Source organism: Carassius auratus, chromosome 37 (assembly GCF_003368295.1).
Source record: "Carassius auratus strain Wakin chromosome 37, ASM336829v1, whole genome shotgun sequence".
Lineage (NCBI taxonomy): Eukaryota > Metazoa > Chordata > Actinopteri > Cypriniformes > Cyprinidae > Carassius > Carassius auratus.
In genome coordinates this window covers 8,590,604-8,605,620 of record NC_039279.1, presented here as the reverse complement: position 1 = coordinate 8,605,620, position 15,017 = coordinate 8,590,604, and the positions used below count along the sequence as shown (strand labels likewise).

Genomic DNA, 15,017 nt, shown 5'->3' with positions numbered 1-15,017 from the left:
TAACCTCTCTCCTCCAATCTGCTAGTGCATCTATCTGTCTAACTCACGGCAGGGACATGGTCTGTGTGCAGCCACCGCAGGAGCTGAAGAGAGACACTGACCATGTTTTGGAGGTCATATTTCCATTGCCCTGTTCTTTCCCCCGTTTATTCTCCGACATCAGAAGAGTCAGAGATGTGCTGCAACTGCACTTCGAAGGATGAGAGGTCATTCTGACATCTTAAAGGTTTATCATAAACTGCATTTCAGTGTTTCTAACAGGACGCTACATCCCTGGGCTGATTTGATATGAACCTGTTAGTTAGACTGCAGGTTACATCGATGTGTAGCATGTGCTGTGTTCCTGACATTGAAAATAAAGATCTGCTTTCCATCAGCTGCATTGTGCCTAGATCAGCAGTTTGATTCTGCATTCTTGAAGAGTGACAGACGTGGATCTGCTCGCCAGGATTGGCTGGGAAAACCTGATCGGAGCATAATTTATGAGTGGAGGCGAGGAATGGTCTGCGGTCGGCATCTGAACAACAGTGAAACCACATTTCCCAGGTCAAGGCTGTAAGGCCTTGACACAACAGACCGGCTGGAAATGAGCTGACGATTAGAATCTCAAGGACTCGAACCCCAGCGTGCACCGCAACGGTGTAAAGCCAGGACAAAAGCCAGAGATGCTTGACATAGCTACAGCACAAACATGACCATTCCCTTCTAGCAGAGCCACTGTGCTTAGGAGGAAGTTTTGATTCTCGTATCAATCGCACTTAATGAATTTACTGAAGTGGGCCCTAGAGCATGGAAATGAAGTGCGCAAGCAGATCAATGGGAATAAAGAGACTCACCCGGAGCTTTGACTTCTGGGTCAGGAGTCTCTCATCCTCCCTCATTAAGTCATGTTTGTGGACACTCCTGCTTTTTATTAGGGCTAGGCTAATACATCACCCCACACACCCACAAAGTAGCCCCTACAATCTGGGAAAGACACCCTTTTGGCTTCCAGAGAGTGAACCGAAGATAATTTAAGCTATCGCAAACAACACAAGCCAACTGGTGAATTAATACATAAGATTTGGTCACTTTTAACACTGTTCTGCAAAATTAGTTGGTGTAATCTATACATTTCACTAGGAATCCATTTACGATTGGGAATTTCACGTGAGGGCAAAAGACTTCCCCACTTAGAATTCGCAACCGGTTCAAGCTGATCACACAGTTTTGCCGCGTTAACAAAAATAAAGATGCTTGATTTGAAAGTGACTTCTTCATACATTGCTAGACTACTGACAACAGATAATGTACTTGTTTTGCCTGCAAACTTTCATTGAAGATTCGCTATTGAGATAGCACCTTTAGCGTTAGCTTTAATCCGTACGTGTTTGCTAGCAGCATGCGCAGGCAATGCAGAGACATACACAGAGGCCCCCTGTGGTGCGGGTTTCTAAGGCGACCCGAAAACGGCCGCAACCAGGTCCGGCTCTTTCTCAGGCTTCCCTCAAATGTGTAGACCCCCACTGTCCCTCACACACACACTCAATCCGGACAGTGTGGCCGGACACAGGCGAGCAATAAAACCTGGATTAGCAGAGCGAGTTCACACATAACACTAGAGCGAGAAAGTTTCTTAACACGCCCAAGCCCACCCTCTCCTCGCACACCTCTCTCCTCTCTTTCATTCCCTCCATCTCTCCTTCTTTTGTGTCTGCATCTCTCCTCCCTCCTCTTCCTTTGCCCCTTTCTCCTCAGTATTTCATTGTTTGTTATTACCATGTTAGAGATAAAGGAGGTCTGAGGAATTAGCTTGTTCTTACAGTTGCAGAGAAAATCCGCTTAAGTCCGCGAGCCCCAAATTTGCGGTACCCAGAAGCCCCTGCTCTCGGGATTTAACTAGAATGCCTATCTTTGTGGTGGGGGGAAAAAATCATTTTGTAAGGTGCCAACAGGGCTGAGATGGAGCAGTCCGACCCGTCCCCGGGCCCCCGTCTCTGCATCATGTCCTGGAAATGGGTGCATTTGTATAATATCACTGCTTTTGTCCCTACTTTGTAAGCTGGGGACAAAGCCCAGACACTCCTCCACCCCTCCCCGTTCATCCCCCCCAAACAAACCTTTTTCATTAGAGCAGCAAACATTTTCCCCTTCAATAGCATCATCCCCGGCATCTCTGCAGGACTTGAGCACTTTAAAGCACCTCTCTTCTCTCAGGACACAGAGCTCGCTTAATTAAACCACACTTAAGCCGGACAATAAGCAATAAGAGAGAGAGAGAGAGAGAGAGAGAGAGAGAGAGAGAGTTATATGCCAGATACTTTGTTCACACAAGATGAAGAGTCAACAGCCACCCCCACGCCATTTCTATCCTAATAACCACCTTTAGAAAGTCTCCATCCCTGCACAATGCTTCTCCACTCCCCTCCTCTCGCTCTCAATCACCCTACAGGACAATGCCTAAAGCTCCGCAGCCCCCCAGGACCCTCGGCCCCACAACAGACACTTCTTTTATTGGAATTCTTTGGTGTTCTAATCCTCAGCTTCCTCTATAGGACAATAATGGAGTGTCAGTACTTTAGCTTTTTCCAGTGTGGCTATCATTAGACCGGCTTGGGTCACAAGCCCTCTCTTCCTCTTTTCTCAGGTTTGAAATGATTCTTAACTCAGGGTTAATGAAGCTCGAAAAATTAATAAATTACCAGGGCATATTGCATATTTCTGGGTGTGTCGTCTGGCATGCATTCTTACGTGAATGTCAAATCAAACGTGAGAAGCGTAGAGCGTGTTTATTTTCAGAGTGCGACAGTCCAAACCCCAGGCCCCAGATGATGATATTACGGTTGTGAATGAATGGATTTTATTTTAAGAAAGGGCAGTGGAAATAATGTCACTTGTGTGTGTTAAATTCGAGATTTGGCAATGTCTATGTACCTCAGACTGAAAAGTTCCTTACCACGGTTTCTCAAAGGGTTAGTTCGCCCAAAAATGAAAACACTGAAAGGGTTTGTTCTTGTGCATCAAGCTAGTGTGCTTCAGCTTCCATGTGTACAATATTTAATGTGCTATACGTATGCACACTGACATTGTTTATTTCAAATTAAATCTTTTCATCATACAGAATAAAGCGATTGTGTTTAACAGAGACTTGGATTAAACTGCTTGATTGATATGGATTATTTTTCTGTCTTTATGAACTTTTTGAAGCGTCAGTGTTTTGATGGAATGACCTCAACTCAGGGTTCGGAAATATCTTAATTCATTTTTTAAAGATGAAAAAAAACATTCTTATGGTTTTGGAATGACATGAGGGTGAATAATTAATTGTAATTTTTAGGTAAACTATCCTTTAAGATGCCCAAATGCTCTCTTCTGGGTATTTAAGGGATAATTCACCTAAAATTGAGGTTTCTTTAATTTACTCACCCTCACACACCAGCACAATAAAACCATATGATTTGTGTCACATCCAACCAAAGCATAAAAGTAATCCATATATTACAAGTCTTCTGAAGCCATATAATAGATGGCAGAAAAATCTGAAATCTATGTTATTATTCATATGGCAGCTCTCAAATTGATTTTATACAGTATATATTAAGATAGGTCTCATGTAATGCCAGGTTTTCATCAACAATGGCAGATTTCAGTTGGTTTCTCACACAGAGCTATCACGTGTTTTTAGAAGACATTTCATTTAGTGCATGGTTTGTATGGACTGCTGTTATGGACAGTTATGTTATGTTTTTTGTTTGTTTGTTTTTTGGAACTTAACCGCACTTGGCCAATTTCTTTTATTATATGGAAAAGTGCATCTCCTCTTGAATTCTACAGAGAATATGGATTTTGAGCAACGTAAGGGTGAATAAATTATTACAGCATTTTCATTTGTTGTCCATTTAAGATGTGATCTGAGTATCGACAAATTGTGGTGAGATCCTTTTTAATCTGGGGTTTATTTGATTCTTTTACTGCCAGAAAAATGTGCCAACATTTTATTTTAGGGTACGTTTGTTAAACTGTGCTCCTGGAAGACCACTGTCCTGCAGAGTGTAGCTCCATCCAGCTCCAAAAGCCCTGCCTGCAAGTTTCTAGTAATCCCTTAAACCTTGATTAACTTCCTCAGGTGTGTTTAATTAGGGTTAGAGCTAAACTCTGCAGGACAGTGGCCCTCCAGGAACAGAGTATGACACCCTACAAGCTTGTTACTTAGGGCATTTCCCTTTAAGGGACAACTTTGTTCCTTGTCTACTTCAAAAGGTGCATATCACTGCCTTAGATAACTACTATTTAGGGATGGATAAGGTATGAAGATGTCCTTTTGAAGGAACTGTCCTGGTGACAAGCTGTTTAAGTCCGTGGTGACAGTCATTAACTACTGTACAAACTGCTCTTTTTACAAACTTTTCTCAAACCAGTTTTTATGCTAATTCATCAATATATGATACAATATATATAAGTTATATTTGTATGCATTTATTTGCTTACAACATAAAGCAAACACACAAGGCATATACTGTCTATTATTAGGTTTAAGTAGAAAGCAGTAAACATTAAAGCTCTATAATATAGTAAGGATGGAGAACGTAGTAAAGTATTATAGTAACAGAAATTAAATATGACTCAGTTAGCTTATAAAATATTGTGAGTATTATGTATCTTTCCAGTAAGACAAAAACATCAAGAGTGTATTTATACTGACATCTTCTGGTTACTCACAGTTCCGTCACACATTTATCTCAGAAATTCCTTTCTGTGTATAGACACTGTAGACCATCTTATAGACTGCTGTGCTCCTTAAACCTCCATATATTGTTACATTTATTTAGGAAAAGAGGAATCAGCATGCTACATGTAAAAAAAAAAAAAAACAGACATAGGCTGGGATTGGCTGGAAATATTTGAGGCATGCTGCTAGGGAATGTTCTAAATTCTAGTTAAAAACCTCTGGGGCAAATATGCGTACATGTGTAAGAACATGAACAGTCAGCGAAACTTTCATCTTGTATAATCTTGTATAAATTCCCGGAGCTGTTGTCTTCTACAAGACGAAGAGTAGTAATTATGGAAGCTCTTAAAATGAAATAACTTCTGTATACTTTATGATTTTCATAGACTGTTGTCAAAAACCTCAAGGAAACATCTGTTAAAAGTATAAGTATATTAAAAAAAAAGCTAAATAGTAATTTAATGAAAATACCCACAGTTTGGCCTCTCTTGACAAAATGGCAATTTGATCTCATCTGCAGCCAGTGATTTACTATGCATAAAGCCATCATTTAAAGGCTAATTAACGTCACATGCATTTATCCCTCGGGGACAGAAAGACACAATGCTACTGAAATTCTATAGTCTTCACGTAATCTTGTCTTTAAATGTAGCCTACTTCCAACAGGCTCAGATCCAGCTGATGGAATCACATCACGTTGGGAAACATAAATCTTCGAGCCTAAGGGTTGCATTGTTAAAGAATATCAGAGTAGCATGTTCTGAGCTCCAAGATATAATTTAACAGCTTTTAAAACGTACTGTAGTAGCTTCCCCACCTTGTAAGAGCATGAGACAGAAGACCACAGTCTTTTGATGTTGTGTGCATTTGCTTCAGTTTAATCATCAGTGAAGACGCTCCCACGTCATTCAGACACATGGCTCACATTTCAGTTCTTACGGGGCAAAATGACAGAGTTTGTGTAGCTGAGCTTATATTTCACACATCTTTGGCCCAGAGACTAAGCAACTTCTTTTAGAAGCCTATTAGTGTCCTTATAGCATCTGTTAGAGCATTAGCTTCACATACTGCAAAGTGTAGGATTGAAGGGCTATATAACAATGAGCTGTGCAATATTACAGGACTACTGCAATGATGAGCTGACATCATGAATATACCTGTTACAAATTGTTCAAATATAGCAATTTTGAGTCAGTTATGTAGCTTTTAGGTTATGCATGACTGCGAAACATCCTCTGTTTTTCATTGTGAAAGAATTTAATCTTGTTTTAGGTGGCTGAGGTGTGCAGCATCAATAGATAAAGGTTCAGAATAACATTATCTTCATAGTGGACTGGCCTGGTCATAAATGGTATTTCTTATTTAAATTAAATTAAATAGAAAAATTAAATTTATGCATTTAGCAGAAGCTTTTATCCAAAGCAACTTACAGTGCATTCATATCATCATATCATATTTTAATATAAATCATCGTCATCATTATTATTATTATTATTATTATTATTTTTTTTATTTTTTTACAAAATTAGAGCTTAATTGAAAGGTATACATTATAGAAAATAAAGTTTTTAAGTTAGCCTATATTTATTATGATTTTGTTTTTGTTTTCCTCCACACATTACAGTCATAGTTTAAAAAGAAATAATAAAATGACATAAATCATTCAACATAATTCAACATATATTGAATGTGTTGTTTTAAAGTTTGTATGAATTTCACTCTTTTAGATTTAACCTTTGGATGATCAAAATATTCATGTTTATTTGATAGATTTCATAGTATGATATTCTCAAATAAGGAGCCTTCCTTAGCTTTACTTGAAAGGCATTTCCAAGGTGACCTTCATATGTGACCTTCATTTAAAAACAAACAAACAAAAGGTTGGGAAGAAAAATCTGTTTGTTTTAATGAAAATAACTCAATAAACATTGTTAGAATTAATAACCATGATATTATTATTTTTTCTTCAGTGCACAGTAGAAATAACAAAAAGTAATTTATATTATTAACTTTGAATGTAAAACAAGACAGTTTATAGTTTAATTCCATTCATTTTCACTGTATTGATCAATTTCACATTTTAATCATAAGTAGTTGTGTTATGCAAGATGATGATACTTAAAGGAACAGTTTAATGATTTTCAGAATGAAAATCATGTCACCAGTTACTCATTCTCACAGTGATCCATACCAGCTAGTTTTTATTTCTTCTTTGGAACACAGAACAGAAGTCAGGGAGAGTGCTACTGACATCATTTGTCATCTTTCTCTGTCATTGCATTGTTTTCCCCCCATATTATGAATTGTGAATTTTCATAATATGGTGACTGAAGCTCTCAGTCCCTAACATTCTGCCTAACTTCTCATTTAGTGACCCAAAGAAGTAAATGACTTGTGCAGTTTTGGAACAAAAGAGAGTCAATGATGACAGAATTTTCATTTGGCGAACTTAAATGCATTGCAACTTTAATAGCGTAATGCAAAGTACCAAGTATTGTGAAATTCTGTAACAATTCAGTTTATTACAGAAACAGACACTTGAGACTGCTACAGTACAGGTACAAATTAGTTTGAAGAAACTACCATACCCATAAATCTCGGTATTTTTGCATAATCGGGTTATCTCTCTCACTAGCAGTTTCTGTGACGTTAAGGGGGCGTGCACCTTTTCAACAAATTATCAACGCATCGAACGTTGATTGGGCGACATCCTCCTCGTGACTCATATCATCCAATCAGCGGTTACCTCGATGAATACATTCCCATCCTTCTAAAGGTGAGTTCTAAAAAAAAAAAAAAAAAAAAAAAAAAAAATGATGACGTGAAACGATGAGGTCTTGCTGTGTTGTCACCATCTGCTCGCACGGGAACAAACTGCTTCAAAGCAAACATGATGAAATAAACAGACGAGTCAAGTTGCGAAAAACGGCAAGGCTACATTGCAAAATGGCTCCAGAACGGAACATATCTCAATAACACTTAAAGCCAGAGGAATATTTGTTCGTAAGTACTGTGAAGTTTCTGCGTGACCCTTGCTTCGTCCCGCTTATCATTTTAAATAACAACAAATTAACCTTTACAGAAGTGGTGTTGATTTTCCACTCTCTGCATATTGCCTATGACCTTTTTAAGGTCTATGCGTCTAAATGTCAGTGAACGTTGTATAATTTTAAACCCATAAATGCATTTCCACGTGTCTCTTGTGTCTGACAGTAAGTACGCAGTAGTTGTGAGTGTCCCTCCACTGCGCGAGGATGAACGTGGGCACGGCGCACAGCGAGGTCAATCCAAACACGCGAGTGATGAACAGCAGGGGTATATGGCTCTCCTATGTGCTTGGCATCGGCCTCCTACACGTCATATTGCTCAGCATCCCCTTCGTCAGCGTGCCTGTGGTCTGGACCCTCACCAACCTCATCCACAACTTGGTAAGAGCTGCTAAATGTCACCAGGCTCGAAAGTTTATCCGTGGTGCTGGTTGTTTTGCTAAGTTACGTGGTCCAACACCGTACCAAAATAGTTTGGTACCCGAATTATCCTTCACATCAAGCTCTGAAATTTATTAAAAATGATTATGAACTTAATAGGCCCCAAATATGCAAAATGATTAACGTGGCATATTGACTGAATAGGAAAATTTCATGCAGTGTCTCATTATACAGAACAATTATTGTGCTCAAATTGTGTTTGTCCTCACTGGAAGTGATCCTATTATATTTTTATATACATTTTTTTTATTACTATTTTATATACTTTTATATTATATTTAATATAGTCTGTTTTGATTCATCTAATTAGACAAGCATCTAAGTGACATTTGAATTTGTACAGTTTTGCTTTGTACATCCAGCAATAGTTATGGGATTCATTTGTCCTCCTATAAGTTAGTTAATTTGCTCACGTAACGGCCTGTTCAGGATAACCATAAAGTTTTAATAAACTTTTTAATTCGGTTAGAATAGCGAAGTCCACAGCTATATATTGATTAATGACACAGAGGAACAATATATTTGGAATCACTTTCATTTTTTTTCCCTGCTAATGAATGGTAAACACATTGACAGCCAGTCAGACTATAAAAAGCTTGAACATTCAAATCAGAAAGCAACATAATAATTAATAAATAGGAAATTATCATGCAATGATGTGAACAGTAAAATAGAGTTATTGTTATAGAAATCTTTATTATTTGAACCGGCCTTAAAACACTCCTATAGTTAGTAGCTTTGTTATTTCCTGACGTCACAATCCATAACAAGTCTGCGACACATTTTGGCTTCCAGTCTGCCTTTGCGGACAACCATTGCATTAGTGTCATAGTGTAAAAGTAGCTTTCTTAAGAGATTTTTAAGATGCAAAGGCTTAAAATAATCATTTGTTTTGTGACAGTCCCCAGCTGCAGAAACTCTGAAATGGCAACATTTTTTCTTGCTGAATTTTGGCCCGTTCAATTGCTGACTCCGGGTTCTGTAATTTCAGCCAATGTTGGACTAACCGAGCCATCCTGTATCACCTTTCTTAGTCGTCCTGCAGCCAAAACGCTTCAGCTCTTGCTGTTGTCCTAAGAGTTTCACAACATCTGCTGAGAGAGCTTTGAGGAATTGTACCAAAGGTCATGATGTTCTGTGACTCTCTTTCTGCCATAGTGCATGTATATCCTCCTACATACGGTAAAAGGAACACCGTTTGAGACTCCGGACCAAGGCAAGGCCCGGCTTCTGACCCACTGGGAACAGATGGACTACGGGGTCCAGTTCACCGCCTCTCGCAAGTTTCTCACCATCACCCCTATTATACTGTAAGAGTGTTCGCCTTTGCTCTGTGCTGTTCGAAGCTTCATTCTGCCTGTCACGCTAATTTGTCCCTTTTGGTTGTGTTCTGCACACGCACTGGGAAAGCTTTAACAGCTTGCTCTGCATGACCATGAGCAAGAGGCAGTGATGCTGATTTCCTGTGGTGTCCGCTGGCAAGGAGAGATGGATTTAGAAACCGTTAGTTAGTCCTGACTGTCATTTGCTCTTTTCTTCTCTCTTGTGTTGTATTCTCTCATATTGTGAGGATATATCTATCAGTTTCAATGAGAGATTTTATTTCAAAGCGACAAGATATTGTAAAAAAAAAAAAAAAAAAAAAAATATATATATATATATATATATATATATATATATATATATATATATATATGTGTGTATATATATGTGTATATATATATATGTGTGTGTGTGTGTGTGTGTATATATATATATATATATATATATATATATATATATATATATATATATATATATATATGTATGTATATATGTATTTAGCAGTGTTTTGGTATTATTAATACAGTATTATGGTATTTACTAATATTTCTAACTAGTTCTATTCTGTTTCTCTTTAGCTTTAATCTATTTATTAAGTAAACTACAACTTCAATTTAAATTAGTTGCCAGTTCAAGTTTAATTTGAATAAAAAGTGTTTTTATACTATAAAAAAGTAATAATAACAATAATGCACATCCATTGTTTTTGCAAAATAAACCCTCACATGGTGATCAAGACCCTGACACGAAGCGAAGCACTTTTGCATCACCCTGAAGGGGTTTATTTTGACATAACAACCGTCTGGATCTATATTATTCTGCTTATTACACCACTACTTGGCAAATATGTAAATGATGGATGAAATCTTGTTTTGAGTTATATTTTATTGCTTTTTCTTTAAATGCAAAGCTTCCTCAAAGAAACTAGGCTTTGAGCCTAGATGAAGTTCAGACAAGACAGACATTTAAGGCATTACGTACAGTTGTATAACTAATTACACTACTTTTCATTGCAAAAAGAAACACGACAACATAAAATGTTATTTGAAAAGAAAGTGTTTTATATAATATGTTTATTATCTTAAATCCAGTACAAAACAATAATTCTGACAACAAGGCCTACTATTAATAGTGAAGTCTGCTGTTTTCGTTTTACAGTAGATACAGTTAATATCAGTGGTTCAGGATGATAACTGTTGCATTTGAATAAAACAAGAGTGCACAGTGGTGTAATATGAAAGACATGAACAATGTGCCAGCCTCAAAACCTGGATGTTTAATACTTCCTGTTATCCATAGAGCTGTGTAATAATAGTATCTAATAGCCTGTATTGATGTAAAAAAGAATTTCAATAAATGTTTTTATATTATATTATATTACAGTGGACAGCATAAATGAGTACACCTCCTCTAAATAAATATAAAAGATGTATTTTATTAATGATCACTAATATAATTCATGTAAAGATTGCAAAATTGAAAAATATTAAACATATGCTTAATAAAAACAACAAAATGCATGCCATTATTTTCTGTAAGATAAGACAATTACGTAAAGTAAATACGCCCTAGATTTAATTGAGAAAATGTATAATATTCTAGTACTTAGTATGTCTTCCAGAATTAAAGTATACTGCTCTGACCCTTCTTGGCACTGAGTGTACAAGTTCATGACAGATTTTCACATCTGTCCTGTTTAACTCCTGGACGACCTCCTTAAATGCTCTGGTCTTTAATGGAGGGTTTTGCTCCCCTCGTCTCTACAGAATCCCCCACAGCTGCTCAAGAGTGTTAAGATTGAGTGAAATACATGTCCGCTGAAGGATTTTCACCTTGGGAGAATCAATATATTTGTCATGCTGAAAAAAGGCCCAATAATGCAGGGAATGAGGGGAGGATCGCATCTTCTGTTTCAAGTTTTTGTGTTACAGCACACAGTAGTGTGTGAATTCATGCCAGCATTGATAAAGCACAACTACCTTAAACCTTCAGCATTTATTCATCCCTATATAAAAGCTTTACTACCACTGAAAGTCACTGTGAGTACCAAGCAATTTTCGATTTACCAGAGTATGTGAGTGGAGTGGAGCGCCAACAATTTCCCCTCCGTGCTCCAAGCAATCAATAATCACTCCGCTCCGGGTTCACCGGTTATATTAAACGAAAAATAAATGCATAATAATAGAAGAATAGTTTTAATATGGTTTATTGGACACCTACAATTAGCCCAAGTCCATGTTAAAGGACTGCTTATCTCGCTTAGCATACTGTGTGCAACGTCTCTCTCTACTATAGCGATGCTGAGGGTAGTTACTTCAGAAACAGAATATGCTGTAACTTTTCAGTTTTTCTTCATTCCTGAATGTATGCTTACGGTCTGTATGTTATGTGTGAGCTTGTGTGCTCTGTCTGTGTGCAGCAATGTAGCAGCACATTAGTTTCGAGCGGAGATTAACAAACTGTACAACTTAAAACGCACTCGTCCATCACCCTTTTAATCTTTGTATGTGATCCACATATCTGTCAAGCTAAGTAATTCTGTTTAATGCGTGATTTTGCCTTATTTGTGCTCGTGATGGAGTGGTAGCGGAGCGTTCTCGAGTGAATGAAAACCTCAAGGCTCCAACTTTCAAAAAATCTGCTCCTAGCTCCAGGCAAAATCACGCCGCTCCACTCCTCGCTCCGCTCACAAACTCTGCACTGTACTTCTCCTCTAACAACACCAGAACATTTGGGATGCTTTTGGATCCGAGTCTCTTTAGACCAGAGAATGGATTCCCAGGAGTCTCCATTTTGTACATTTTGGCCTTGAAATAGGTTAAATGAGTTTATTTTGCTTTGGCTACAGTAGGTAACTCTAGTGGTGACAACAGCCATGCATGTCTCTTCTGCAGGCTGCGTCATACTCTGTGAGATAAAGTGTCACTGTTTTCATAGCTGTTGCTGGCTCTGAGAGACTTGCATGTTATTTCTCCTGCGCTTTTTTTTTTTTTTATGCTGTGCACTGTATATTAAATATTATGTTACATATAAACATTTTTTTTCTTTAGAATAGCATGCACAATACTAGAAATGTTCATTAAGAAAGTAACTGTATCTGTTTTTATATTGATCTGATTTTCTATTGTTTATACTAATCTTTTTATATATCCACTACCGATCAAAAGTTTAGAATCAGACTTGTAATGTTTTTTTAAAGAATTAAATACATTACAAGTCTTACTGATCCCAAGCTTTTGAACGGCAGTGTATGTGTGAAAAGTATTCTGTTGCAGCATGAAGAAACCACATCCTGTGTTTCCATTAGATGCAGTCTTATGCTGTGCTTGCTTGAGCAACTTCTGTAGCTTCTGTATCTATGCCTCTCATGTTGCTATCAGACATCTGACTTGATCTTGTCCTTCCCCTCTACAGGTATTTCCTGACCAGTTTCTATACAAAGTATGACAGGGTCCACTTCATCATCAACACAATTTCCCTGCTCACTGTGCTTGTCCCCAAACTGCCTCAGTTCCACGGGGTCCGTCTCTTTGGAATTAATAAGTACTAATGAGGTTTTGCTCTTCAGCACAAGAGGAATTAAAAATAGAGAAATTGAGGGCTTCATCGGATGCTCTGCTGCTTTGTGGACCAAGTTGCTAAACAATCTGCTATGGTATCACTTTTATTGATGTTTTTTGTATAATATTCAGTAGATACAAACACATTTGTAGAACCACAAGCAGAATACAGCAAAAGAGGCTCTCTGGATATGTTGGGACCACCTTTATACTATGCTGCGTTATGTACGTCATTTGGAACTGTGTTAGATTTCAGTCACTTTGGCAGAAATGCTACATTGATGCAGTGAATCAGATGGGTCAAAATACGCTGGTTCATCTCTTCCTATCTGTTTTGGGGGCCTGAGTCAGCACGTTCCAATGTTCAGCACTTGAGTGTTAAAAAGAGAAAAAGGTACTTACAGTACTGAAGAAAGTGTACAAGGCTATTTTTAGCCAAAAGACTGGCTATAATTCCATTGTTGGAAAATGTTTTTAGATTTAAAAGAAAACGAGTTTCATCTTATACATGCACAACCTGTTAAAATGTTTTAATCATGTGTTGGTTGCAGTGCTCCATCCATATCTGGTCTTTCACTATTTTATAACATGCACTAATATTGAAGAACAAAAAAAGTTAGTTGCACACATGGGAATTAAAAACCTGTAAGAGTGGTTTCATATGGGGAGAACAGGCACAAGGGAATATTGGATTGGAACTTTTCCCCCCCAAGTGAGAAACTGCAGTCTAACTGTGCACATGACCTTTAGTCCTTGAAACTGTCTCGGTGGACACTTGTGTACAGCTACCGCACTTCATGTCCAGGTCTGAGTGAGGATAGATTCAATGGTAATGCAGTTTGCTAAGGTACAGAATATTTCTGTGAAGCATCATCAAAATGTGAATAAGATGTGTAAGTGTTTATCATTGTTAACGGACGGTCAATCACAATGTTCACCTTTACCATGTCGGTCTCACAAAGGCATTAACTGAAACAACATTTTTTATTATTACTATTATTATTTTATTTTTTTAATTAGCGATGTAAAGCAAACCTGTCTGTCACAGTACATCTACAGATTTTAGTTTTGAGCAAATATGTAGCTACTGCATTTTGCCTTTGTACAGCAGTATGGACTGATGACAGTCCCTGTGATATGCATTTTGCATTTGACAGTACTATACTGAGCCTAATTTATAATCATTAAAGGGGGGGTGAAATGCACGTTTTCACTCAATATCCTGTTAATCTTGAGTACCTATAGAGTAGTACTGCATCCTTCATAACTCCAAAAAGTCTTTAGTTTTATTATATTCATAAGAGAAAGATAGTCTGTACCGATTTTTCCCGGAAAAACATGACCGGCTGGAGGCGTGACGTGTGGCCGGAGCTAAAGAATCACGAGTGCCAGTAGGCTTTTGCGTTGAGAGCGTTTGGAAGCTGTGACATTACCGTGAGGGAAAAAAACCATCATCCAAAACAAACCATGGCTTACAGTCAGATTCAGCCGTTTATTTATGATCCAGAATCAGATCCCGAGGCTGAAACTGAACGAGAGCAGCAGCAGCAACGACTCGCTCCGAGCGGGGCTCGAACCTGGGTCTCCGGCATGGGAGGGGAGGCACTAACAAGGAGGCAGAGATATTTGAAGCAGTTTTACTCACCGCCTGCGGTTCCAACACACGATCGTGACCCTTTTTCATTGGGATTGCATCATCCTTAAGAAATAAACGATACGCAAATCCGTCGTCAAACTGGGCCTTGTTTGTAAAACAAGCATCTTCGAAATGCAGGGAACAAACAAAAACACTTGCACAACTCTGTTGATGCTCTGTAAAAATAAACTCTATCCACTGGTCCCTTAATGCTGGCTTTTTTTGGTAATCTGTGCAGGGTTGTTTTGCCCTGGCAACCAAAAACACACTTCTTTTGTGACTTTTCGCGACGCTCTCGCTCT

The 15,017-nt window shown here is 38.1% G+C and overlaps 1 protein-coding gene across 1 annotated transcript; it reads left to right on the top strand.

Moving 5' to 3' along the window:
- Window positions 1-7,513: 7,513 nt before the first annotated feature.
- On the top strand, window positions 7,514-14,366 carry LOC113056083 (ORM1-like protein 3). Its single transcript, XM_026222571.1, has 4 exons — window positions 7,514-7,711; window positions 7,922-8,136; window positions 9,355-9,506; window positions 12,934-14,366. The coding sequence occupies exons 2-4, from the start codon at window positions 7,963-7,965 to the stop codon at window positions 13,067-13,069; spliced, it is 462 nt and encodes a 153-aa protein (XP_026078356.1). The 5' UTR covers window positions 7,514-7,711; window positions 7,922-7,962; the 3' UTR covers window positions 13,070-14,366.
- The last annotated feature ends 651 nt before the right edge of the window (window positions 14,367-15,017 follow it).

Bases quoted from the DNA above. Each gene is read 5' to 3' on its own strand.
- LOC113056083 (XM_026222571.1), top strand. From the start codon at position 7,963: ATGAACGTGGGCACGGCGCACAGCGAGGTCAATCCAAACACGCGAGTG. The intron at 8,137-9,354 runs GTAAGAGCTGCT...TTTCTGCCATAG, and splicing joins CCAACCTCATCCACAACTTG to TGCATGTATATCCTCCTACA. The intron at 9,507-12,933 runs GTAAGAGTGTTC...TCCCCTCTACAG, and splicing joins ACCATCACCCCTATTATACT to GTATTTCCTGACCAGTTTCT.